The 26,011-nt window shown below is 45.1% G+C and overlaps 2 protein-coding genes across 8 annotated transcripts in view; both read left to right on the top strand.

Annotated features, from left to right (window-relative positions):
- LOC6732145 overlaps positions 1 to 23,581 on the top strand; it is a 38,238-nt gene extending 14,657 nt beyond the window's left edge. Inside the window, exons 1-6 of one of the 7 annotated variants that reach the window (XM_039297854.2) lie at positions 9,548 to 9,691; positions 14,077 to 15,750; positions 15,827 to 16,601; positions 16,920 to 17,662; positions 17,727 to 18,948; positions 19,948 to 23,581. In XM_039297854.2, coding sequence (XP_039153788.1) covers positions 14,138 to 15,750; positions 15,827 to 16,601; positions 16,920 to 17,662; positions 17,727 to 18,948; positions 19,948 to 22,122 — 6,528 coding nt within the window. In that variant the 5' untranslated portion in view covers positions 9,548 to 9,691; positions 14,077 to 14,137 and the 3' untranslated portion in view covers positions 22,123 to 23,581. Of the gene's footprint in view, positions 1 to 9,547; positions 9,692 to 14,076; positions 15,751 to 15,826; positions 16,602 to 16,919; positions 17,663 to 17,726; positions 18,949 to 19,947 lie in introns of those variants that run through there. The other 6 variants (XM_016178333.3, XM_016178332.3, XM_016178335.3 and 3 more) reach the window with 6 other exon arrangements.
- Positions 23,582 to 24,153: 572 nt separating this feature from the next.
- LOC6732144 lies at positions 24,154 to 25,927 on the top strand. Its single transcript, XM_039297889.2, has 3 exons — positions 24,154 to 25,264; positions 25,578 to 25,706; positions 25,775 to 25,927. Exons 1-3 carry the CDS (start codon positions 24,317 to 24,319, stop codon positions 25,826 to 25,828), a joined length of 1,131 nt encoding a protein of 376 aa, XP_039153823.1. The 5' UTR covers positions 24,154 to 24,316; the 3' UTR covers positions 25,829 to 25,927.
- Positions 25,928 to 26,011: the final 84 nt, after the last annotated feature.

Here is a 26,011-nt window from a genome sequence, read left to right as displayed (position 1 = left end):
TTTCTGAATGAATTCTAAAACACATTTTTATACTATGCGTTTACTTATATTTTTTAAAAAATATAAAGCACAATTCCTATAACTTTCGCTGCTAAATTAAAACAAACACTGGAAACTTAAACTTCGTCCTTTAATTCCACTTGAATTTTGAATTTGGTGCCATGGCATTGATTTCCTTTGTGCACACGTGTGTGTGTATAGGGACCTTCAGCATCAACTTGACGCCTTTCAACTGCACTCACTTTACCAATTTGTGACTAAATTTGCACGGCTGTCGCTCGGGGGAGCAACAAAAAGAAAAAAAGGGGAAAGGAAAACTCGCTCACTCACGTTTGCGAGCTGGAATTTAATAAGAAAATATGCTGCCAGCAACGTGACAGAAGTGGAAATGGGGAAAATCAAGAAAATCGGTAGGGAATTCCTCTTAGAGCAACTGCCAACTGGCGAAGAACCGCAAATGCAGTTTAATTTTAATCAAATTGCAGAGCAATTAACCAGCAAAATGCGTTCGGTGCAGCAACGGGAGGCATGAAGGAAATGCAGGTAAAACGCAAGGAGATGACACAATTAATAATGAATTACACGCAAAGAGGGGCGACTTGCTCGAGCCAAAATGTCAAGACTGCAACTGCGAACAAACAAGGTTGCCACTGGCAAAGACAACTTAATTAACCTCGACCTTCTCCTTACAACAACGGCAGCAACAACGCTGACAACTGGCTGACGTCACTCGACGCTTTTTAGCCACTCAATGCCGAACGGTGGACATCGTGGGCAAGCCAATTTCAATTCCAGTTGACCATCGCCGATTGCCACATTGAGACATCAGTAATAACGCAAAAGAGCGATATTTTTGTGCCATATATTCCAAAAAGGAATTGGAAAAGGAAAATATTTTATTTATTACAAATATATTTGTTTCTTATTGAAACATATTTATGTACAGCTGCGTAAATATTTATATTTATTTATTTTTTTGCCTTTTTTTGACAAAAAGTAGAAAATCGTATAAATGTCAAATTTAATATGATTAATTTATTATTTTGTTAGCAAAGATTTTATATTTGCATTTGTTGGTAAAAAAAAGTCATTTATGGCATCACCATTAAGTAAAAAAATGTAATTCACTGTTTGTTATTTTTAACACTTTTTTTTCTGTGCACGTACAACTAGCAAGCTAATAAATGCGTGTTGACGCATTGCGAATTGTGCGCATGCGCGCGGTTTGAAAACCGAAAAAAAAAGAAGCGAAGCCGGCCTCCCCCACCCCCTTCCGCCCCCTCAAAAGTCGCGCTGCATTTGCCGGCACCACGCGAAACCTGTTTGTCAGCCTCTCTCAATGTTGCACAAGTGCTGCTGCAGCTGATGTTTGTTGCGGCTTGCTGCTGCAGTTTCAAGAACCGGGTCAAGGTTGCTGCTGCTGCTGCTGCAGCGCCTCGGCGATCACAGTCGACGTCGGCAGAGCGGCGCAGCGCAGCTTTCGCCTTGTGCGCCTCGCATTGAAAGTCAAGTTCGCGCACACATGTGTTTGATTGACATTGGCCAACAAGCAACCATCTGGCGATCATGAGGGGATCGGCAGTTAAGACGGCACAGCCTTGCAACATGTTGCGTGCACCTCGCTCTGCTCGATCCCTCGAAAAGTGGGAAGAGTTATGCAACTTTCAGGTTTTTGCGGCACTCAAAGCGAGCCTGAAAAGGATCTTGAGAAATATTGTTGATTAATGCCATAAAATTGGGAAATCACATACGGCCTACAAATAACAATGTTGAAAACATCGAATTACAGATAAAAGATCTTTTTAGTGTTTAAAGCAATACGTGTCGTTCTAGATTAAACAACACTTCGCTGATATTTTTCTCTTCAATTAAATGATTGTAATAAAAACCGTTTGTGATATTTTTCAACTTTTTATCTGAAAATGTGCTATTATTTCCGACAAAGCTTTATTAAATTAAGCTTGTTATACAATTTGATTCAATATGTTTCGAATTTTATATTCGCATACAATACGTTAATGGGCTCAACAGAAATTCCACTCGAAATATTTTTATTTCGTGAAAATCCTTTCATTTTTTTCCTCTCTCTTTAATACGTTTATGCTTGACGCATTCATATTACCAATTTAATTCTCTGCCAGGTCCAAAAACCAATCAAAATGTATATTTATGACTGCAATTCGATAGTGGGCAGAATTATATTAATTGCGAGATGCAATAATTAATAATATTTTAATGAAATTGTCAAGCCAAGAGCGTAAAATTAAAAAAAGGAAAAATGCCGCATTAAAAGTGGCAATAAAATAAAGAAAATGCAGCTAGAGAAAGGGTAGTGGGTGGTGTGTGGAAAAGGGGGACGTTTTCCATCAGCTGCAGGCAGCAATTTAATTTTGTTTGTGGCAACATTCTCTCTCACTGATTAATGGCTAGCCACGCACAGAAGCCACCCACTCCAACCCAAACTCACACCCCTTTTGAGGCCGCTCAATCTGCTCCTGGCTGGGAAAACTCGAGCGCAAGTTAAGCGAAATGCTATTAATTTTCATAAGTAAATGAAAATTGATGTACGTGTGCCTTCCTGCCATTGCCCACTTTATCATGAGTCTGTCTGTATGTACGCGTATATGTGCGTGTTCGTATAGGTTCAGTTATAAAAGCCTTGGCAAGTCGAACTTTTCAGTGTGCGCACTCGAAGTGCAAGTGTTTGGCCACCCAGCGGTGGGCCTTCTATGTAGTAATTTCAGATATTGTGCCCATAATCTATATAGGTTCCAATGGTATCAACAAGCGAGCGCTGTCATTCAGCAAACACAGTTCTCAAAGTCATCGAATGCCAGACCATAACACACTAAAACAGAATTTGTATATACTATACGGACTCTGTTTATTTAGATGCACCAGAGACCCTGAAAGCTGCTGCAACTGAGATAGCAACACGATGCCAGAGAGAGACGGCAGGCGAGCGGGCAAGGAGACACGCTGCGATGAGATAGCATTGAGCAACTTGGCAGCCTCGATTGTGCACTCATCATCAGTAGTTGCTGCTGCTGCGGCGGCTGCTGTTGCTGTTGCGATTTTCTGCTGCTGCTGCTGCTGCTCCAAAGGCAACCGCAATGCCAAACAGCGACTCAAATGACTCAAGAAGTCAGCTCTGATAATAACTGGAACGTTGCCATGGATCTTTGATACCCTCTATGAAAGCATCTACATTATAATTTAGTGAATCTATTACCCCATTACATCCACGTTAATGCTATCAATTTATTTATAAGAAACACTATTAAATGTTCATGTAAACTATTATTATCGTAGAGCATTTAAAGTGCTCGTTTGGCTTTAAATGCTGTTTTCATTTTGAGTCATTAATGTTATTGTGATTTTCCAAAGCGATTCAGGCCTCCGCCGCTAAGAATAAATTATGAATCAGGCTTTAACCACAAGAGTGGATGCCAAAGTGGTTCACTCTGGTTTTGGTTTTATAATCATTGCTGTCGTTGTCGCTCTTTGTGGCTGCGAAAATCAATTGTCACAAGGCCAAAACTTTGGTTTAACCACCACTCCGTCCCCTGAATTTCCTTCTGTGCCCCTGCGTTCTGCACGCAATGCTGCTGCAGAGCCAAAACGATTTTTGCTGCTGATCTTGAACCAATTGCAAATTGCTAAAACGCAGCCAAAGCAACAACAATTGTTGTCACGGCCGGCTACAGCTACAGATACAGATACAGATACAGCCGCTGAAAACTGTTTGAGTTACATTTATAGGCATGCCATGGCATTGACTGGCATCAATAAATTAGAATTAGAATTGCACTCTCTGCGCTCTGCACTCTGCGCTCTTCTCGATTCGACCATTCAACGGCAAACGGTGCGTATGCGTAATAAACTTGAACTTGTGCGTTCTCATTGCGATTGCAGTGTGGTGTGTGCATGTGTGAATCGTATATTCTTTGCGCCATATCACACTTCTCCGTGCCATATTTGCACATTGCGCATACGCAGCGTTGACCTCGTCTCGGACAATGCAACTAATTAGCGATTGCAGGCAGATAAACAAGCGAGAGTGTGTGTGTGCGTCCGTCTGACTGTGGACAATTGTTTGATTATCAATTAGTTTCGTACAGGCCCAAGTGGCTGACCTTACCAGGCAGATAGTAGTAGATAGCCGAGGTGTCGGAGTCTCAGCCCGTAAACACCGCGCACTCCTTATCTCCTCAATCCCTGGCTGGAACAAATAGACCAATGTCAAATGCTAAATATCTCACAGCACACGGCCATTCAAATTTGCATTTGTCTTTTTATCTCTTCCACTCTGTGTTTTTCTCTCTTCGAGTCGGGGAAAAGAGATTGTGGCTCATCACTTTTAATGTGTCATCCGCTGATCGTAGTGTGTGTTTCATTTAAAATGCAGAAATATTATAGTGTATAGTGTACAGAGTTCAAATGCTAAATAAAATTCTGAACTTATTAATCACCACACTTGGAATTCGAGGATCTTGTGTTTCACTTTCAAAATGCTTCAGAAAGTGAAGTTACACAATCATGTACTTTACTTTGATCTAAGCAAACCTTTTAGTACAAAAACAAAGCGACTGTGAAATTTTCATACCACGTTGATCAAAGAAAAAACCGAAATAAACAAAAAACCGAAATAAATCAGAAAAGGGGGAAAAGCGGGCATATCTCCATTTTCTTTTGCGAGGACATAAAACAAGATGTGAACAGCGGTATATATCTGAAAATATTTGGCCAAACATTTCATATTCGACTGTGCAATAATGTTATCCAAAATATGCTAATTTCACTGCCACGCCCTTCGTCTGCGACATAATTAAAGAGTGAACCATAAATTGGCTTAAAGCAAAAGCGATGCATAAATTGTTTCTCTGCTTTTGTGAAAATAATTGCAATTTATGACAGTTTTGTGGCATATCGACGCGTGGCATCGGCGACGTTGTCGCTGTTGCTCCATAAATTTTAACCACACTCGCCACTCGACTCGGCTCGAAGAATATTTAATAAACAAAACTTGCGCTAATCGTTAAATTATGATTAATGTGCCGACAACAAACAATAAACTTGGCCGCCCAAGAACACCAAAAACGTGCATATGAACCGTGGGCGACAGCATCGAACGTGCCTAACAAAATCCCAGACAAAAAGGCCAAAAGACTAAAGACCAAAAACCAAAAGACCAAGATGGCATGGAATATAGAACCCAAAAGTCGAGTCCTTGAAGGCGAGTCGTGTGTGCTAAAATATGCGCCGCCATGAACTCAGCCGGCCAACAAACATGGAAACTTGGCAGGCATTACGTGATAATATGTGACGAAGTGAATAATTAGGGGTGATGTGCTAAATAGCAAGACGGCACTGTTGATGATTAAAGGCGGCTGGAAATGCGGGTAGAAAGCTAATGAATTTATGGAGTGCAAGTTTAACGAAGGCTGTTCCATATGTTAACATTAAGAAAGAGGAAAAATGGAAAAGTATATCGAAATTAAAGCATACCAGTTAAAGCTTAGAAATATATGGAATTTATTCATTAAAAAAACAATGAATAAGAGTATTGAGTTAAAAGTAGTTGATTTAATTCGTTTAAAGCTTATTAGTGAGCATTTTCATTTAGTTCTGGATTAAGTTTCCGCGCCTTGGATTATACTAAGTAAGCAGATCACCAACTTTCTTGCTACCTTTCGCCGCAGAATAAAACCTTTTGCAATCTGCCACACCACTGCATAATTTTCATCCGGCCTTGGTCTTGTTTTTTTTCCCCAATTCATTGGCCATGTCACCGTCTGGGCCAACTTGCCTTTACGCCACGCCTCTTTTGCATAATTGAAGACGGCTTTTGCTGCTTCTGCTGCTGCTGCTGCCTTCCGTTTCTTTTTCCTTTTTAGAGCCAATGGGGTATTTTGGCTTAGCTCTGCTCTGAACTTGCCTAGACCGAAGTCAGCTTATTAAATATTAAAGTCCCGACTGGGGACCGCTAAATCCTGCGGCTGTCAAGGTGCCGCAAAAACTCAGCTCAAAAGCCTGTCACACATCCTGCCGAGCTGGGCGGAAAGTGGGTGGTGCTGGGTGGGGGAATAGGTGTTACCTGCCACCTGCAGCCGAATTCAATTTCTTGTCGTTCGCTTAGTGCCTCTGCCATCTTGTCAAAGCCAAAACTCAGTTGCAAGTCGTTGGGGGAAAAACTGCGAAAAAGGAAAAATCCGGAGCAAAACCATGGCAGAAAAAGTGGAAAGTGAATGAAAAAAATCAACTACTAAAAGTATTATTATTGTTGGTTGCACCTGGAGGTGGTTTACTTTGTCACGGATATGTTTTCTTTAGACTTACCATGTCAGACCCGACTTTATATATCCCTATTGCTGTGTGTGCATGCTTTGCTTGTGTGTGTGTGTGCTGAAACATGCCGGAAGTTAAATAGGAAATTTTATATGCTTTTATAACTGTGCACGTGTCTACAAGTGGCGAGCTCCCAGTTGCTGGCTGCAGCCAAAGCAAAGAGTTCTTAACTACATGGTATATGTACACGCACAGTAGCGGGCAAGGTTATAGCACTTGAGATGGCAGTTAGCAAATGAATTTATGGTAAACACAAAAATATGTTAGAATTTTTAGAGCGCTTAACGTCTGTAACTTTGAAATTGTAATGACAACATATTCTTTAAATGGAGCTTATGTTTAAGTGCTGAATTTTTTATTGTTCCTGCAATTGTCTTGCATTTGAGTGTGTGGAACTGTGTGTGTTACCTTGCGGCAAGTTGCTCGTTTGATGAAGTAGCGCTCTTGGTTGCGGCTGCGGCTTTGACTGCAACTTGCAGCAACTTTGAGGCGAGCGCGTGCATCCTGCCTCCTTGCCGCACATACCACAGGAAAAAAGTATGAAAGTAAAATACACGTGTATGCGTGTTTTACCCCTTTGAGAACCAATCGAATTTGCGTGTGAAGCCATGGAATTGCCTCCAGCATGGCAATAGCAAATTTAAATCCCTAAAAAATAGGCTATGAAATATAAATGAAATATTGCCAATTCGATTTTTGACAACAGGCATCTGAGATATATAGCACACATTCGAATGAAAAAGCTATTGACTTATTGATTGTGATGATTTGGCCTTAACATAAAGAATTTATTTGCTTACCATTTTCATTGTTTATGACTGATATTTCATTTCAGCCCTTCCTTTCGCTTATACCCAAAAAAGTTTGCCAGTTTTGGGTTATGATACAATACATAAATATCATTTGTCCTTAAATGGCCAAGAAGATATATGAATATCAATGTGGCTTGGATCTGTTTCATAATAAAGTGGCTCGTGTCATTATTAACGAACTTAACTCTGCACTCTCTTAACCAATCGAAATTACCCAACTTTTAAACAATACGACTTTAACTTTCCCATGTCAGTGTCGGGTCAAGCAAACAAACTGCAACAAATTATTTTTCATTTTTCCTCTTTTTGATTACTGCAAAAAACCTGAACCCCCGAACAATGTTGTGTGCATTTGTGCGGCTTCATTACACCTCCTTGGCAGAATCCCTCGCCCACATTGCCTCATGCACTGACCAAGCAACACTTTTTGCAACCACATCGCCATGGATGGAGGTCTCTGTGTACCCATAGGATTGCAGATGGAAAAACTTCAAGCTCCACATGCTGCACTCGAGGAACTTTCTCTTCACTCTGTGGGCGAAATTGAGCTGCTTCATTTAGCTGGGTGGAAAAGAGCCGAGCTGCAGGATACAAGTGCAGCTCCATCGGGGCAACAGGCAAACAAACAAGTCGAGTTTTTGGCTAGACATGGACTTAAACACACCCATCTTCCCACATATCCGAAAAACACTCTTCAACGCTTCCGTGGCCGAGTGTTTGATTAGAAAAGTTTACCGAGAAGTTGCTTAAAAGATTTGTGTCAGTACGAGCTGCAGTTTAACTACTTCTCCCATCTGGTCAATATTTGACGTAGAAACGTGAGCTTGTTGAGCATGTCCTGTTCATAAATGCAGTAAAAATCTGAGGAATTAACTGAAGGCACAAAAATGTGCCACATTTATCACAAGCCTATGGTTAGTGCAGAATGGTTAGGAAAACAATACAGGACCCGTCTCAATGGCAGGCTTAAATGTCAAGTGTCCGTGTCTGATGCTGGCCATGGATGCTTCCTGTCCTTCCGGGCTTGCATGTCCTTCCAACCCGTTGCTCTGACCTCTCTTTCCCTTTTTTGTGTGCACATGGAAAAATAATGTCAATTTTTCGTATAGAAGAAGGCTTGGCAGCGAAACATACAAGTTTCCTTCTTTTCCATTTTTACTAGTTCTAATGTTTAATATTTTGCAGTGCGGAGGGAATAAAAATGCATGACCGCAACACATTTCTCAACTGGAGCGCCCCTCCTCCACGTTGTATCCTTTTGCCTTAAAAGTGTTAAAATGTTGATTGTCCTTTTTTGTCGGCGCCTCATGCGTCCGTCTGTGTGTGTGTGCGTATCTGCGGGTTCGTTTGCCTGTGTGTGTGTGTGTGTCTGGCTGCCACAGTCTGCGTGTTAAGTGTTTGTGCTTTGCAACGCTTTCAGTTGGATTCTCTTTCCGGCCATCACCCGCTCCCTTTGTGTCTGCGTCTCGTGCGTGTCACAAATAAATTTTTAAGTAGCATTTGTGTTGATTGCCTTGAAAAAGGACACGGAACAGTGGCACAGCCCTCAGCCCAAGGACCAAAACGAAGCCATCCCAAAAACCGAACCCATGCTGAACTGGAACCCGCATAGCAGCTCGTCTCATTTTACGGTTTCGGCTTAGGCTCCTCGACAACTGCCGCCCGGCTGAAGTGCGCTTGATTTCCACATTATTTTCCCCCGATGGCTTTCCTTTTTGTCCGTCAGCTTTTCTTTTCAAGTGGATCTCGTTCTTCTGCCTGGTTAACAAATTAAGTGCGGTAAAATGTCATTCGGATTGCCACAAATTAAAATGGTGTAAATGGAGATGTTGTCTTGCCTTTTAACAGGTTTTGCGGTTTACACCAATTGGCTTTGCGTGCGGAATTGAAAAACAGTTAAATAAGTTATGAATAAGTTAATAAGATGTTCGGGCTTAGAACGGAAATTTAAGACAATTAAACATTATTAAATATTTTTAATATTTTTTCCATTTTCTGATATTTCTCAAAAAATATATATTTTAGTATATATCTTTAGAAATTATAAAAACAAAACCCTGCTGAGCTCCAAAATATATTTTTTACCGACTCTGCTTAACATCCTTCCATTTCCTCTGTTGCCTTACATTCACGAAGAGAGTGGTCTCTCTCTCTTTTGTTCTGTATCTCTTAGAGCTTCTCTTCATGAAAATTCCAACTGTTAGACATCCTTTAACAGTCTTGCATCTGCAGAACAAGAGAGCCCAACTTACCAACAGCATCCGTAGTTGAGGCAGCACAAACAGCAGCATCCTATTCACAGAATTTTCCCTGTGAAAATCCAACCACGGCGGTCACTTCTTCAGTTGTTGTTGGACCGCTAGACCGACTCGTTGTGTGACGGCTGCGAAATAATCGCGAAAAAGACATTGGCAAAGAGAGAGAGATAAAGAAAAGAGCGCTAAAAAGAGAGAAGTTTTTTTTGTTGTTCCTGTTTCGTTTAAAAAAAAAAGAAAATCTTTCTGTTAAATCCGACGACAGGCGAACCAAGTGTAAGTGTGTGTGTAGCTGTGTGCGAGCAGACAATGCAAACGGGGCGCATTAGCAACGTTGTCCTGCCATTTTTGTGCTGCCTATTAATTTGCATGTGCGCGGTTTCATAGATGTCTCTCAGATTTTTACCACCTCGTGGTTTTTCTTTTCGCCATTTTTATATGCACTCTATAGGCTGTTTTTTACCCATTTATTATTACAAACTGATGCTCTCGAAGCATATGTTTGTTTATAATTTAATTTCGGTCTCCACTTTTTAAGCCCAAATATTTCCTAGCTGTAAGAGGAACGTATGTAGCTGGAAAAAATATGAGTTGCGAATGGACAACATGGCGTATGAGTGTCAAGAGGTGAAACTGACAACTTCGCGTCATGTTTATGTATGAAGGAACAGGGCGACTTGTGGGCGGGTCTCATCAAATCGGGCGACCACGGAAATATATTCACACATTCGTAGCCAGAGGGCACAGCAGGTGACTGTCAACATATGCCAGCATATGCTCGTACCAACGCCCCTAGTAATTCCCAAATGAGGAAAAAAGCCAACGAAAAATGCGGACTTTTCGTAGCACTTTGATAAATACTTAATTTAGATTTCACAGCACATTCCGGCCACTCAACTGAAATGTAAAACGGAAGTGGAAAGTCCGGCGACTTCCGGTCAACTTTTTTTCCGCGACAAAAAAAAATTGAAAATGCCAAAGTGCTCGAATATCTTAGCAGGCAAGGTTTCGACCTTGGTATTTGTCTAGGAGAATAGGGAAAAGAGAGCCGGAAATAAGGAAATACAGTTTTACTTTATGCCGTCTCATCAGTGTGCGTGTGCTAGGGACAACTCAATACGTGTGTGTGTGGGTGACTTTCAGCAAATGGATTTCTACGTGACAAATCTTTATTTAATTTCAAAAATGCGAAATAAACTTTGACGTCTGTTGAGATTTATGTGAAGGCAATATAAATGCGTCGGCCCCGTTGATCCTTAAGGATGCCGAGGAAGTGGAGTGGCTGACTGTTTTGTAAAAGTTTTGACTGCCTCGACGTTTTAGTTTTAGCAACAGAATCTTTAAGTAATAACACCCAGCCCAAGAATGGCAAAAACTTTTTCGCCCCTCATCAACTTTATTTAGCGCGATGGGGAAGTGGCAAAAATCTGGATAACTTGTTTTTAAACTTAAACGTAGGCAATTTGAGCATAAATTTTTAAAGCAGCAAATTGTGTTTAAGAAGCCGATATTCCAAACGCTCTTAATTATAAACTTGCCGATTACTCGCAGCTACATCGCATTTTTACGATGACTGTTATAACGTTTTCAAAGGCAATTCGCACAGCAGTAAGCTGGGGCGATAACTTCCTCTCGAAAGGATCATGAAATTAAAACGAAATGGCCAGCATGAAGAGCATCGAAAGCGTTAGTTGCCATCGAATAAACAAATTGATGATGAATAAACATTTTGTCGACCGTTCGTGGAGACCTTTCTCCCTCTGGCGCATTTCTTATTTACTTCACTGCAGTTTGCAGTTAATTTGTAGCAACAACACAGCTTCCGTTCTCCCATTTCCTGTCGCTCCACTTCCCACTTCCGGTTGCCCGTGCTCCTGCTGCTCCGCAAGCAAATGACCAAACAAGGAAATTGGCTACCCGAACGCCACTTGGTCCACAGAAACTTAACGATTGCAGTGCCAATTAAGCTTCGAAAATTCGAACCGAAAATTCAGGACATTTATGTCGCTGTAATGAACAAATTATGCAACTTTTACATTTTACAAGGCTGACGAATGAAGCAATTAGGGAAGTGGATCCAGTTTAAAGTAATAATTTCATAAAAATGGTAATATTTAAAAACCAGATATATAGAATATTCCAAAAACATATTTATTTAAAGTAACAAAAGCGCTAAGTCTGTGCGGTTGTTAATTAAAGTGACAAAAAGCTAAAAAGCTGAAACGTTTTAGGACTCTGGGCCTGCGAACCATCAATCAAACCGCCAACGCTCAACAGTTTTTAATGCAGCCGCTAAAAAAAAAGGCGTAGTCCTGTCGCCTCATTATCACCAAAAAACAGAACAGAAACAGACCGAAACGACGGAAAAGAAGTCTTAGAGCGTCAAATCAGTTGGTAAGGGGGGATTGGGTTGCGGGAAAGGGTGGAGGATAACCGGGATAACCGAGCACTGCCAGGACAACGGGCTAAGCCCACAGCAAGATTAATTAAGTCCGCGTAGGCTGCAACAGCAGCAAGAAAAACAACAACAACAACAAAACGAGCAAACAATGGCAACAGCTTGGGAACGCCAAGTGCGTACGCCAGCCCCTTTCACCCAGCACATCCTTGCCTCATCCTTTGTAGCATACTTTTTGGCGTCGCGTGAGAAATTAAAATTTCAAAGCAAAACGTGTTGCCGCATAAGCAGGTTGTGTGTCCGTGCCTGTGTGTGTGTGTGTATATATAAGCGTATTTACACAGCCAAGAACAACAATAACAATAGGGCAACAACTGAAAACTGAGGAGAAAAAAGAAAACATCAAAAATAAGGAAAACAAAACGTAAACAAAGGCAAATAAGCAGGAAGCAGCTCGTCGGCGTATTTTCTCCAGTGCCTTCCGTAATAAGCGCGGTGTCAACAATGCATAAGTATGAGGCGATCCTGTCCAGAACGAGGGCTACCAGAAATTGTGACTAAGGCGTGTGCTGAACTCAATTTTTAAATCACTGCATATACTTAAGTACCTTAAAGTGAATTTGGATATTGAATGATGCTCTTAGAAGCATTAAAAATTGAATAACATTATGTATTTAAAATACCTTCTTTCGAAATGAATCCTTCTACTGTGGAAGAAGTGCATCACCATGTATTTACCAATGCAGATATTTCGAAATACAAGTGCCTCAATTACAGCTCACCTGGCCGACCCCATGTTAAATGAATATGGAGTGTGTCCTTCCGTCCAGTGATCGCTAACAGTGACTGTTGTGCATGTTGTACTGCCAGCCCTGCAGCCACCCAACCACCCACACGAACGCACTTACACACACGCACACCCACTTGGAGGCCTCTCCCCCTCCCCTCTCTCTCGTGTTGTTAATGAGTTCCGCCTTGACGCTGATGAGGATGTAGGATGAAGGATGCTGGGAGGATGATGAGCTTGTTGCTCTGCGACAATAAACGTGTTGAATGTCAAGAGTACACAGCCTACACGAGTGTGTGTGTGTGCAGTACATATATGTTTATCTTAATGTATTTTCGCGCCATCTCTTTTTATAATTAAATATGTTACTTAAATGATGGCACCAGAGAGATGCTCCATCAAATTGTTTCTTCCTTTTTCGATGGTCCTCCTCTAAGCCAAAACACAATTGCGGTTGCTGTGCGGAAAGGACTTTCGCACACACACACACACACACCCATGTGTGTGTTGCGGGTGGGCAATAAAAAACGCTTAAAAAGCAAAATTACTGCATTTGATAAAAACGACACCCCAAGGATTAGCCGCAAGTGGGGAAAGCGCCCACGTATTTCCTCCCTTCCTGTGCACTCATGCAAACGGTGGCTCCACTTGGAAAAAAAAAGGTTGACCTTCATTGGATCCCGACCCTTTATGAGTATGTGTGTGTGCTTGTGTGGGAGCATTGAAATTTTCCAGCTCCCTTACTCGGACTCATCCTCCGTTTCCCTTTTTCAACTTGGCCAACTCCAATTAGCCCCAAAATGGATTTGTGTTACGCACAAACTACAATACGTTTACCTCTGAGATTTGAGGCGACTCTTTGGGTTCGTTTTCCCTGTCAAAACTCTCGAATGATTTTCCATTTTCCGTTGCCCAATTTCCCCGACTTTCTGTTGATTTTACGCTACTTTGTCGCATTTTCGGCGGACAGAAAACATTTCATTTTAATATCCTGCCAAGCAAGTTGGGAAAAGCGAACCAACTTTTGCTGATAAAGGTTGCCCGGAGCGGGGGATGTTGGCGTTTCGAGGGGAAAATGCTGAAATATTTATGAGACTGACACACACAGAAACAGGCGGCGATTCATGTGTGCCTGTGTTAATGTATGTGTAATGAGTTGGGCAAGTGTTGAAATCTGCATTTAAGACATCCTTTGTATCGCATATGGGATTTCATTTCCTCTGTCCTTTTTTCCAGTTTGATGCCCAAGAATACGATAGTGGTAGTATAAAGAACTGGCGGAATATTTAACATGGTTTCTTAATAATTTGCCTTTAACTGATGCTTAAAATGGGTCATATCAACTTAAAGAGTAAAATAGAGTTTCACCATATTGAATAAAGGGAGCAAACATTTCATCATGGTGTAGCTGCCATGTGGCTTAAATGAGATTACTTTCTACCACATCTAACTGGATTACATTTCCCCCTCTTGCAGCTAACCACTAGCCAGTCTTGAGGGAGTTGCCAGGACAGACGACCATCAGACCGGGAGCAACATGGACCTGCCTTCAATGGTGCAGCGTTCAGGAGACACGCTCATCGTGCGCAGCGTGGTCAGCGGCAATCAGCTGTATACGGAGCAGGGTGGCCACCAACCCGCCAGCGGGAACACGGGACACATGACGAGCAACTCGACCAGCAATACGCCAGCCGCACAGGCGGGCTCATCCCTACTGGAGCGACATGTGGAGCGCTTCCGGCTGCAGCAGTTGCTGCAACAACAGCGCCAAGCGGCAGCTGCAGTTGCCGTTGTGAACAGCGTGCAGCAGCAGCAGCAACAGCAGCCACAGCAGGTTGCCATTGGCATGGATGCCAAGGAGGAGGGCCTGCCGCAGTGCAAGATCAAGCGGAACTATAGCTGCAACCACTGCGCGTACTTCACACAGAATCCGCGCTACCACCTGACCCACTTGCGCGACGTGCACGGCGAGAAGATAGTGATCAACAAGTGCAAGCTGTGCCTGTACGCCTCGCGACATTTCCAGAAGCTGGTGCGGCACATGAAGATGGTGCACGGCTGCACGGACGGCATTCCCAGTGGTCATGGTCAGGCCAGGGGCAAGAGGGGCATGAGCCGAGAGGCACGCAAGCGGCGACTGGAGGAGAGCGTGGGTGTAATGGGTGGCCAATCCCTGACAGTCACGGTGCCGGATGTGCCCACGCTGGAGCAAGTGAAGCGGGAGCTGCTCCTGCAGGAGGAGAAGCTGCAGCGGGACATTCAGGCCTTCAACCAGCGACAGCGCGAGGAGCAGCAGCGCGAACAGCAGCGGGAACTGGAACTGGTGGCCACCAGTGCGTATGAGCGACAAATGCAGGTCCTTCGCGACTACGAGCGTCAGTCGCCCGCCGAACCACCAACTCCTTCGCCCACCAGTGGCTCGGCAACGCCACCCTCCAACGGGGAGGAGCCCCAGAACCGACTGCTCAAGTGCAGCGCCTGCGAGTTCACCACCCTCTATCGCACCCAACTGCGAGCCCACGAGCTGGCCGAGCACGGCAAGACCAAGTTCTTCCGCTGCGACAAGTGCAGCTATGTGACCCACATCAAGGCGCGCTTCAGCAAGCACGTCAAGTACCACTCCATGCCGATGATCAAGTGCGTCACCTGCGACTTCCGCACGCCCTACAAATGGAATCTGGACAGGCACATGAAGAATCACGGCGGTGCGGGAGCCTTTAAATGCGCCGCCTGCGACTTTACCGCCGACATCAAGCAATCGCTGACGGTCCACGAGATGAACCACCATGTGCCGCCGGTGGGCAATGCTGGCTCCATTTGGCCAAGACGCCAGAATAAAGTCGGAGCGAGCGAGATGTGCGAGGATTTCCTCAGCGATTCAGCCGAGCTGGAGGATCAATATAACAACAACAATGTCGATGACGAACTGGACGGCGTCGAGGATGCCGACGACGCAATGAGCGGAGGGGAGGAGCAGCCGATGCACCTCCATCACTACGGCAAACGGAGCAAGTACGACGATGAGGAGGAGCCCACAGATCTCTCCCAGAAGGGCGGATGCTCCTCGGACACCTCCAGTGTGGGCACGCCCACGCCGAGGGCACAGCGAACCATGCCCAATCTCATACCGATCAGCAAGGGGGCCAAAGAGTAAGTATCTTAAGACCACCAAAGATCACCAAAGACTTAGAGGATATCCTAATCACATTTCTTTCCTTCTCCTCAGCGTATTAAACCTTTCGAAGGAGACGAATGCCTCGCGCAGTTCCCTAACGGAGATTGCCTCCATGTTCTTCAATGAGAAACAGATCTCGGAGATGCTTGACAAGTCGGATGTGCCACAATTGTCGCCGGCAACGACGGTGGCCTCCCAGAACTCGACGCGCAGCCAAATGACCAAGAAGTCCAGCTTCATGGACAAACTGAAGACGGGGGCGCAGCACGAGAATCTGGTGTGCCAGTGCGGTCATGTGGCCAAGTGCCTTTCGGAGTCGATCATCCACGGCAAGAGCTGTCACGCCTCGGCGGTGATCATCGACGAGGATGATGCTGGACTGCACGAGGACGATGCCGACGATCGGCTGGAGATCGATGAGGACGACGAGGACCATCACTCCCATTCGGCCCTGAATCTCAGTGTGACGGGATCGACGCGTTGCCAGCACTGCCGGCACCGCTGCAAGTCCTCCACGGATCTGATGCACCATCTGAAGCAGTGCGTCGAGGCGATCCGTTGCGCCAACGAGATGTACGACTCGAATTCCGGCGAGAGTGGCGATCGGCGCCCGGACTCGCAGAGCCTCCAGCAGCAGGCGGCCGTCCAGCAGCAGCGGGTGTGCATCTGGAACAAAGCCACCAAGGAGATTGTCGCCGCAGCAGCCGCATCCATGCAGCAGGAGAAGAACAACCACAACCTGGTCAAGTCCCCAACCGGAAGTCAGGCGGCCAGCAACGAGGAGAACAGCTACTACGGCGTAGAAACGGCACCCGGATACGGCGAGGTAAGTCCGGAGTCCACTTAGCACAGTTCCCCCGAAAAGTTTCTTTATGTATTTATTGGAAAATTAAAAAAAAAAATGTTAAATTTAAAGTTTTTATTAAAGTTTTTAAAGAAAAGACTTTATTTTAATAGGACTTTTTTCATTGGGATAAGAAGATTTCTTTAAAGAAGATTAGTTCCGAGATTTAACTGCAAGGATTGGAATCTCAACTGTTTTGTTTCCTTAGTTTCTTATGAAAATATGATTTTGTTGAATCCCCTGACCCAGCACGAGCATATGCCACGTCAAAATGAAATTTGACTCTTTCACGCACTGCAGGTAACCAAAAAGATGACACCGGAGGAAGAGGCAGCCAACTCCTCGCTGAAGAAGGTGTACAAGTGTCCGCACTGCAGCTTCTGGGCCTCCACGGCGTCCCGCTTCCACGTCCACATCGTGGGCCATCTGAACAAGAAGCCCTTTGAGTGCTCCCTCTGCTCGTACCGCTCCAACTGGCGCTGGGACATCACCAAGCACATCCGATTGAAGACGATCCGCGATCCCTCGCACAAGACGGCCAAGGTTCTGATGAACGACGAGACGGGCCGTAGAAACTACACCAAGTACAACAAATACATTACCCTGATGAAGGTAACCGAGGAGGATGGTGATCCCAAGCTGATGAAGTCCGGCGAGATGACACCGAACCAGGTGGCCTCGTTGGCCTTCCTCAAGGACTATGCCAAGGTCGGCTCGGTTTCCGGGCAGGATATCACATTGGAACCAGTGCTTCCCAACAAACCCAATGTACTGGACGATGCCCATTTGGCGGACAACCTAATACGGATTCCCTTGCTGGCCACCATGATGAATGCCGCTATGGCGCAACAGCAACACCAGCAGCAGCAACAGAAGGAGCACCAGTCAACGATGATCACGCCCTCGGTGACCATTTCCCCGGTCAAGCGATCCAATCAGGCATCCGTGATGCAGGGCAAGCCCAGCGACGACCTGATCACCGAGGTCCACCAGGAGGGCAATGAGAAGAGGACCGTCTATCGGTGCCGCAAGTGTAACTTCGGGTGAGTTCCGGAAAGGTGGAACACCACTATTTTAATGTAATAATGTTTTACACCCAACCAACAGGCACCAGAATCGCGATGCTGTGCTGGCGCACGTGAAGATTCACTACCAGGACGCCAGCTACCCGAAGTCCAACTCTGGGAACTCCAGCACTTCGCCACTGCAGGTATCCGTGGGCGGTAGTCCACAATTCTACATGAACAAGGTCTTTGCGGCCATGTGCCTGTCGCAGACGCAGTCACAGTCGTCGCCCAACTCCGGCTCCGCCGGAACGAGTCCGGCCATCTCGGCCGGACTGCTGCAGCGGGCCATCCAGGAGGCCCAGCACTCGCCCACTCCGAACGCCAGCGCTCTGAGCGGACTTGCTTTGGCGTTGGCGGGCGGAAAGCCACAAGCCAATACGACGAAAGCCAGTGCCGCCTCCATTTTAGAGCACGGTGAGCAGAAAGCGAGTCAAAACGAGGCAAGTGCCGACAGTCTGACGTCGCCGAACACCACCACCACGAACTCAACCACTAGTAGAACCACCAAAGACAACACCGCCAGATCGCTGCAGGATCTGCTCACCTCACCGCGCAGTGCCAGAAATGGAAATCATACTTCTAACGCTAACAGTAACTCGGTTGTGGGAAATGGACTCCGGCTGGATGCCGTCTACGTCGCCTCATCCACCAACAATACCACAACACCACCACCACCTCCCACCAACTCAGTCAGCAAGCCCAATGCATCGCCTTTGCCAGTAACTACCACTCCTACTCCTATTTCTACTGCCACACCGCTGGCTCATCCACTGGGTGCGGGTAACCACAGATCATCCTCATCCCATCACAATGACCAAAATCATGCTCCACCCTCACACATGGCCGGTGATGGTTGCCACCTGGCGTCGGGTCTAACCCATGTCCACACCATAAGCACTAACACGAAAGCCAATCCCAGCTCCAATTCCTTTCCCTCGTCATCGTCGTCGTCGTCGTCATCATCGTCTTCGGTGGCCTCCACTTCATCGGCCGCCGGCTCAGCGTCCGCCTCGGCGTCCTCCACCACATCGTCGCCACCGCCGCCGGCAGCCTCATCCTCCGCCTCCGCCTACATGACTGCCATGGCGCCGCAGAAACATGCGCCAACCGTTGCGCAGATGTCGCATCCGCAGACGAGATTCCATAGCCATAGTCCAGGTAGTCCCAGCTTGCTGACCATGGCCGATGGCGATCGACGCGAACCGTCGCCGTATCGCTGCGGCCACTGCCACCAGGTCTCGAATTGGAAGCATGTCATCCAGGTATGGCCCAGTGCACTTTAATGGATTTGTGTTTTGTCCCATTGAAAAACCGAAGCGAGCCGCCAATCCCCGAAAGATTCGTTTTTGACCCGAACTCTATCCATAGGATTGGAGATATTTATTATCCTAAACTTTTTATAGAAGCATTCCGCAGTACAGATCTAAATATAAGATTAGAAAAGTTAATGTTTTCCCGTTTAACAATTTTTTGTATAATTTTTTAATATTCTAGAAATTATCTATATTTATTCATCGAAAATTATATTTTATCAAATGGGTTTCATAAGTATTTATCTAATCTTGAAGAACTTGTGAATGATTAAGGAATGAATGTAGTGGAAATCAGCCAAAGTGCCTACTTCCAAGAGTTCAAAAGAGCCACTGGGAATCGTAGGAAGTCCAAACACGATCTCCTACTAGCTTAGCATACAACCTAGACAATTTGCAGTCCCCGATCCGATACCTTCTGCCACCCATCTCACCACTCCATCTGTGTCCGTAGTCCTTGCGCTGCGCTGGTAAATATGCAAAGTCTATTTTGTAAGCCCCATCTTTAATTATCCCGATTTTGACTGTTTAAATGTGTGGTGTCTGGTCTTGCTTTTGTTGTACACTATATGATAAACGATTATTAACTATAAGCAAATCATTGGTGAAAGTATTGCTTGCTCTCTATTTACCTCTCGAACTAAGTGTAATCCATAAATCCAAAATCATAAACAAAAACCAAAAAAAGAAACAAACCCATGACACCATGAAAATATAAAGCTAACCTTAAAGGGATTCCCATTACGGTGCGAGGGTTTTCGATTGGGCTAAACTCATGGTTTATTATCCCTGAACAAGGGCACACACATAATACGTACATACACACTCACACACACATACACCCACCATACATACATATACATGAAAACAGAAGGACACACACTGAATGCCATCTACCCATACAAAGTTGTACTAATTGTTGACTTATTTCCCTTGTTTTCCCCAAAACAGCGGCACTGTCGCTTAAAGCATTCCGGGGATATTCGGATCGAGACCCTTGAGCGAGGAGCCAGTGTCTCGGCGAACGCACCACCCATCTACCGACCCCTGGGAGCAGGTGCCAGCAACGAATCCCAGTCCCACATCCACAATCCGTCGAATCCCATCACCAGCAACATCCTAAAGTCGGGCAGCAACACGAATGCCAACAGCAACATCAACAGCAATAGTGCCCAGCCCCTGCTGCTGACCACCAAGCAGCTGGAGCAGATCTTCCACACACCGCTCTCCGCCAGCGCCGCTGCAGTGGTGAATGCGGCCAACACCCAGCAGGATATCCAAGCGGCGGCGGCCTATTGGGCAGCAGCCTGCAAAGCAGTGGTGGCCAACAGCAGCGCCGAGGAGTTGCTGCAGTTGCAGCAGAACGACCAGATCGAGATCACCCGCCTGTCGACCACGGCGGAGCACTCCATCGGATCCAGCGCCGGCGGCAACAATACAAAGAGCAAGCAGCAGAAGTGTCCCGTCTGTCCGTACATCTCGGAGAGCAAATCCCAGATGAACTACCACGTGTCGCTCCACAAGCCCACGCAGTACGAGTGCCGGCTGTGCACATTTGTGTGTGCCAAGAAACAGCATCTGAGCAGCCACATGAGAACGGTGCACCAGCAGCAGATGGTTGCATCGGGAGCAGGTGCAGCCGCAGGAGCAGCCGGAGGAGTAGGAGGAGGCGGAGCTTCCTCGCTGGGTCTGGACTTCAGTGTGGCCCTGCAGTTGGCCGCAGCTGCCAAGCAGGTGCAACAACTGCCCGCCTCAACACCACTCTCCATCGATTTGTCCCAGATCCAGATGGATGCCGCCTCCGATGCGGAGCTCAATCCACAGCAACTGCCGCCGGAGTACCAATACAAGCTGATCAGCTACTGTCCCAGGTGTCCGGCTCGCTTTGCCCAGAAGCACAACGACGAGCGCAATGCCAAGCAAGAGCTGGAGCAGCATTTGCTGGCACACAGCGACCAGGAGCCGGAGGATCAGGATCCGAGCTATGTCTGCGCCTACTGTGAGTATCGTACATCGGAAGAGACCCTGCTGCAACTGCACCGTGCGGTGCACATGTCCCACTACCAGGAGAAGTGCCAGGAGCTGTACCGGAACTGCAAGGAGGATGTCGAGTATCCGGCACCCAAGTTGCTGCAGCTGACCGGTCCCGAGACCATTTGGGTGGTAGACAATGAGCTGAGCTTGCAGCTGCTGCAGCAAACTACCGGAGGAGCAGTTAGTACCTCCACCGGTGGGTTTGACAACCAGAACTCTCTGCTCAAGAAGCAGCTGGAATCGGGCGGTGGCCAGATGGTCGCACTTCCACGGGAAGCATCCGTGACCAAAAATGAGGCGGAAGGCCCCGAGGAGGACGAGGAGCGACGTAGCAGCTCCACGCCGTCGACCAGCGCTTCGGTGGCCACCAGTGATTTGGCCGCAGATGGCAGCAGTGATGCAGGATCCGTTGACATGCCCCAGTCCATTCCGGCACCGGAACGCTGTCTCCATTGTCCATTCGAAACGCAGCATCACGAGGAACTGATGCAGCATCTCCAGAAGCACGCCTGCGTGAATCCTCCACCTCCCAACTACCAGAAATGTGCCCACTGTGATTACAATGCCAATGAGGAGGCGGAAATGGAGGAGCACACGGCGCTGCATTTCAATGCCAGTGAGAAGCTCAAGTCCGTGGAGTTCTTCACCTGCTACGATCAGCTGGAGATCAGCGTGGAGCGGGAACCGGAGGAAACCGCTGACTCAAAGGCGGAGCAGACCGAGCACAACAACAACCAGGACAATGTGATGAACGCCAATGTGCAGCAGCAGCAGCAGCCGAGCAGCAACAGCCCAGATGAACAGCCAGCTGACGAGGGGATGGAGGAATCGTCGGCCAAGAAGTCCAGCACCAAGTTGATTCTGTACAAGAACGATGGCGGTTTGAGTGTAAAGCTCTCCCAGGAAGAGGGCGCCAATTCAGAGTTCCAGAAGAGCGAGAATATCAGCGATCGCCTGCGCAGAAGGATCCTCCGGGGAAGTGCCAACCAGACGGAGGACGCCACTTCCACCTCCGGCCAGGAGCGACCCGCAACACCGGACAAAATGATACTGGTCAATGCCCAGACGGGCAAAGTCATTTCCAGAAAGTAGGCCACATCCAGGGGTCGAATCTTTTATTTAATTTAATCCATAATTTATCCAACTAAGCTTATGGTTATATTTCGATTTAAGTGAGTTTTGGTTTTGTTAATATTTTGTTGTTGCTTATGCTTTTCCATTTTTTTTGGGGTATGCGTTAGTGGAGTTGGGAAATCGTTTTAGGCACCTGTTTTAGGATTTCTATTGTCACTAACACACACCCACTTATACACACCTAGTTGGAACATGTTCCTGCACATTTACGTTTTTTTTAGAACCTAAGTTAGTGTTACGTAACCATAATTTATAAACAAAATGGAATGAAATACCATTATTCGAATACTTTGCAAATGGGATAAGCCGGAATTCTTAATGTAATTACTTGCTAGAACGGTGCAAAATGTAATTTAAACTAATCGTATTGTAACTTATCAAAGAGATAACTATAGAAGGCATTTTAATATAGAACCTATATATTTACCATCGGCTTAATATATGAAATTGGAAAACCAACCCAATCCGAGCAAGATCCAAAAGCGTTTCAAGGAAATCAACTTTGTACAGGAGAAAAAGAGATAAATTCAAAATTATGTCTTGCTACAAATAATTCGTTTAATTTTTCGAATGGGAACTGTGATTATTGATAATTGTAAATGCAAAAAAAATAAAAAACAAAAAGAAAGTGAGCGCGTATATCATACAATGAATATGGTACTATATACATACTATATAAATCTATACATATATATATTTACACACTGCTGCTGCAAAAATAAAAACTATAGAAACGAAAAGAAACACATTTAAAATGCAATTGAAAAATCAACAGAGAATAGGGAAATTTTTGCAATATTTGCAATATTATTTTGTACAAGTGCAGCACACGGTTAAAATTAGTTAATAGTAATTAGTTTCTACTACGGATTAGTTATGTTCTCATCATTAATGCGAATGTTTTCCAGCAAACGGCGTCTTTGTAGCACAGTGTAGGCGTTAACACTACAAACAAAATGTTATCATTAAACTGTAAGCAAACAAAAAGAACACATGTGGAATAGCGGGGCCATATTTAAATAGTTTAAACTTAATGCAAGGAAACATTTGAAAACAAAGCAAATCAAAACCAGAAGATATAGCGCAAACAAGCGATATGTATACAGAATCTAACTTGGATATAACTGCAAACCGCCTTTGATATGCATATATACATCTTATATCGATACGAATATCTATACACACAATATATTATATATTAAATAGTCCTTAACATTGAACTACATTTAAACTTAAAGCTAGTGTAAATAACTTAGTTTTGTTTACTGCGCACACAGCCACACGCAACACGTACACACACACACCACACAAACACACAATAAGATTTACGGCATTGAATTACAAAAGAGAAAATGTACAAAAACAATTGTTAATAAAGAAATCAAATAAAAACAACACAAGTTGCATTTACAATTGACCGATTATCTGTATGTTTGGTACTTTTTTTTAACGCAATTGACCAATCGGGAAATTCAAAACTAGAGGCCAAAAATCGTTTCTAAATATTCAGATGATAATGCAAAATATTTCATTGACTTTTATGAAATTGAAAGCACATCAACAATTTTCTTATTTTTTTACTTATTTTTTTACTGAAATCAAACATCAAAAATCAAATCAAGCATTCTTTTCTAACGGAATTTTAATTTGAAAGGTAACTGTATAACGGTATCCCAATTAAAAGGTGAATTTTAAGATATGGCAACTCTATGGAACGATGGAATATGGAACATATGATTATTTTACTCTTTTTTAAAATAAAGAAAAGGGAATGAAGATCAAAAAGGGATATGCAATGCTATTTAAGATTACACCCGCTGAGTCACTTAAATAACAACTAAATTCAAATAGAAATTACATTATAGAAAAAATATCGGTCGTATCCACTCTAAATAATCAAAGCAGCCACAAAAATATAAAATTATATATAATATTTAGCCCCCTGTTGCTTTTCCCACCGTTTCACAATCGCTGCCAAGTCAGCTACGCAAATTTGAGGGTATTTATCATAGTTGACGGTACGGTAACACTGAGAAAGCCGTTTTGTTGAAAGATTACAATTGAATTGCGATGCATTTAGCCAAAACTGAACTTTAGCAGAGCCCCAAAACGAGAGAGAGCCAACGCAGTGCACACGGAGCCACCCAACCACATGGATACCAAGTCCAATGATGACTCGGCTGGCAGTGACTCGCTGGACAAATCTATGCAAATCAAGTGTGTGATGGTGGAGACAACGACGACGGGCGACGGAGACTCCACAGTCGGAGATCTGGACAACTGCAGCAGGGATTCCGCTGCGGAATCGATTAACAAGGAATCCGGTTCGATGGAGGGAGCCGGCAAGCAGGAGGATCACAAGACTGAAGCTGCGTCGGGTACGCGGGGCGAGGGCGACAGTCCGCAGAGCAGCCAATCCCCACCAGAACATCCGGCCAGCAAATCGCCCACATCTCCATGCACTGCCTTCGAGACGAAAGTCAAGCTTATCTCACAGAACCTCAAGGAAACCACGCTGGCGGAGAGCACCGACGCCTCCGTATCAGCATCCACATCCACATCAACACCCACGTCCGCCTCCAGTAGCATCAGCGGCAGCATGCTGGAGTCGCAGCAGACACCCGACAAGTCCACCCCCGAAACAACAGATTCCGCCTCGTCGTCCGTCCGCGTGAAGAAGGTACGCTTCCATCCGGACGTCAAGGAGAACGACGGCGGGAACTGGATGAAAAGAAAGCGACGCTCCATGCATACCAAACGAACCTCCTCGCCCAGCGGCGCTAACTGTGATGGTATGGATCTGGACGGTGAGTACGAGGACAACGATGACGATGAGCAGGAGGAGGCGGAGGAGGAGTTCGATCTGGCCAAGACAATCGCCGAGGCGGAGGATTACCTCAAACAGCACCCGTTGACGTACGTGCAGCGCGTCGAGCAGAACGGCGAGCGGCTGCAGGATGGACTGCTCAGCATCGAGGACATGCTAAACGAAGTCGGCGAGGAGGTGGTCACCGAGTACAACGACGAGGACTTCTTCAGACGCATCAAGCCCGAAAACGGCATTGAACGCATTCTGGGCAAGGAGACCAAGGCGGGAAAGGTACGTTTTTGCAATAGGAAAGAAATAGACTATCAGTACAGTTTAGGGTTCACATATTTTTCATGAATTCGATAAGTTTAATTTACAAGGCTTTGTTGGTATCATCATTCAGTAAACAATAATTCTAAGCTGGAAAAGGTTTGCTATATGACTTTTGCGTCTGTTTAAAGTGCTTCTACAAAATAAATAAATCAAAGATGAGCTTTCTTTACTTTGTAAAGCGTAGGAAAACTTATAAACCAGCCTGAATCCTATGTCGTTTGCCCTCTATCTCAATTGTAGGTATCATTTCATAACCCTAATATCCTTGCAGATTGAATTCCTTCTGCGCTACGAGAACCAAGGCGGACTCTTCTGGGAATCGGAGGAGTTCATCAAGCGCACGTGCCCCTCGCTGCTCAAGGCCTACGAAATGAATCGAGAACGACGTCAGCAGCGCTTGGTTAGTCCTTATCTTAATTAAAACCACATATAATGCCAGTTTGTAATTCTAATGCTTGTGTTTTGCAGATGCATCACGTTGCCAAACGGCAGAGTCTGCGACAGCGATACACGGATTTCTAGTAGCGGTTACTTAGGTATTAGATTCATAATTAGGTTCCACATAATTGTAACATTTTTGTAAAATGAAGTAAATGATTTTCTTTTGTTGAACAAAAATAACTAAACAACACTTTCTTTTCATTATGTGTCATAAGGGATATAAATATTTTGGTAGGCCTAATTTTTGTCTTCCGTCATAAGTCA

This window comes from Drosophila simulans, chromosome 2L (assembly GCF_016746395.2).
Source record: "Drosophila simulans strain w501 chromosome 2L, Prin_Dsim_3.1, whole genome shotgun sequence".
Classification (NCBI taxonomy): Eukaryota; Metazoa; Arthropoda; class Insecta; order Diptera; family Drosophilidae; genus Drosophila; species Drosophila simulans.
Note: the sequence above shows the minus strand (reverse complement) of the source record. Positions and strands in the feature narration are given on the sequence as shown.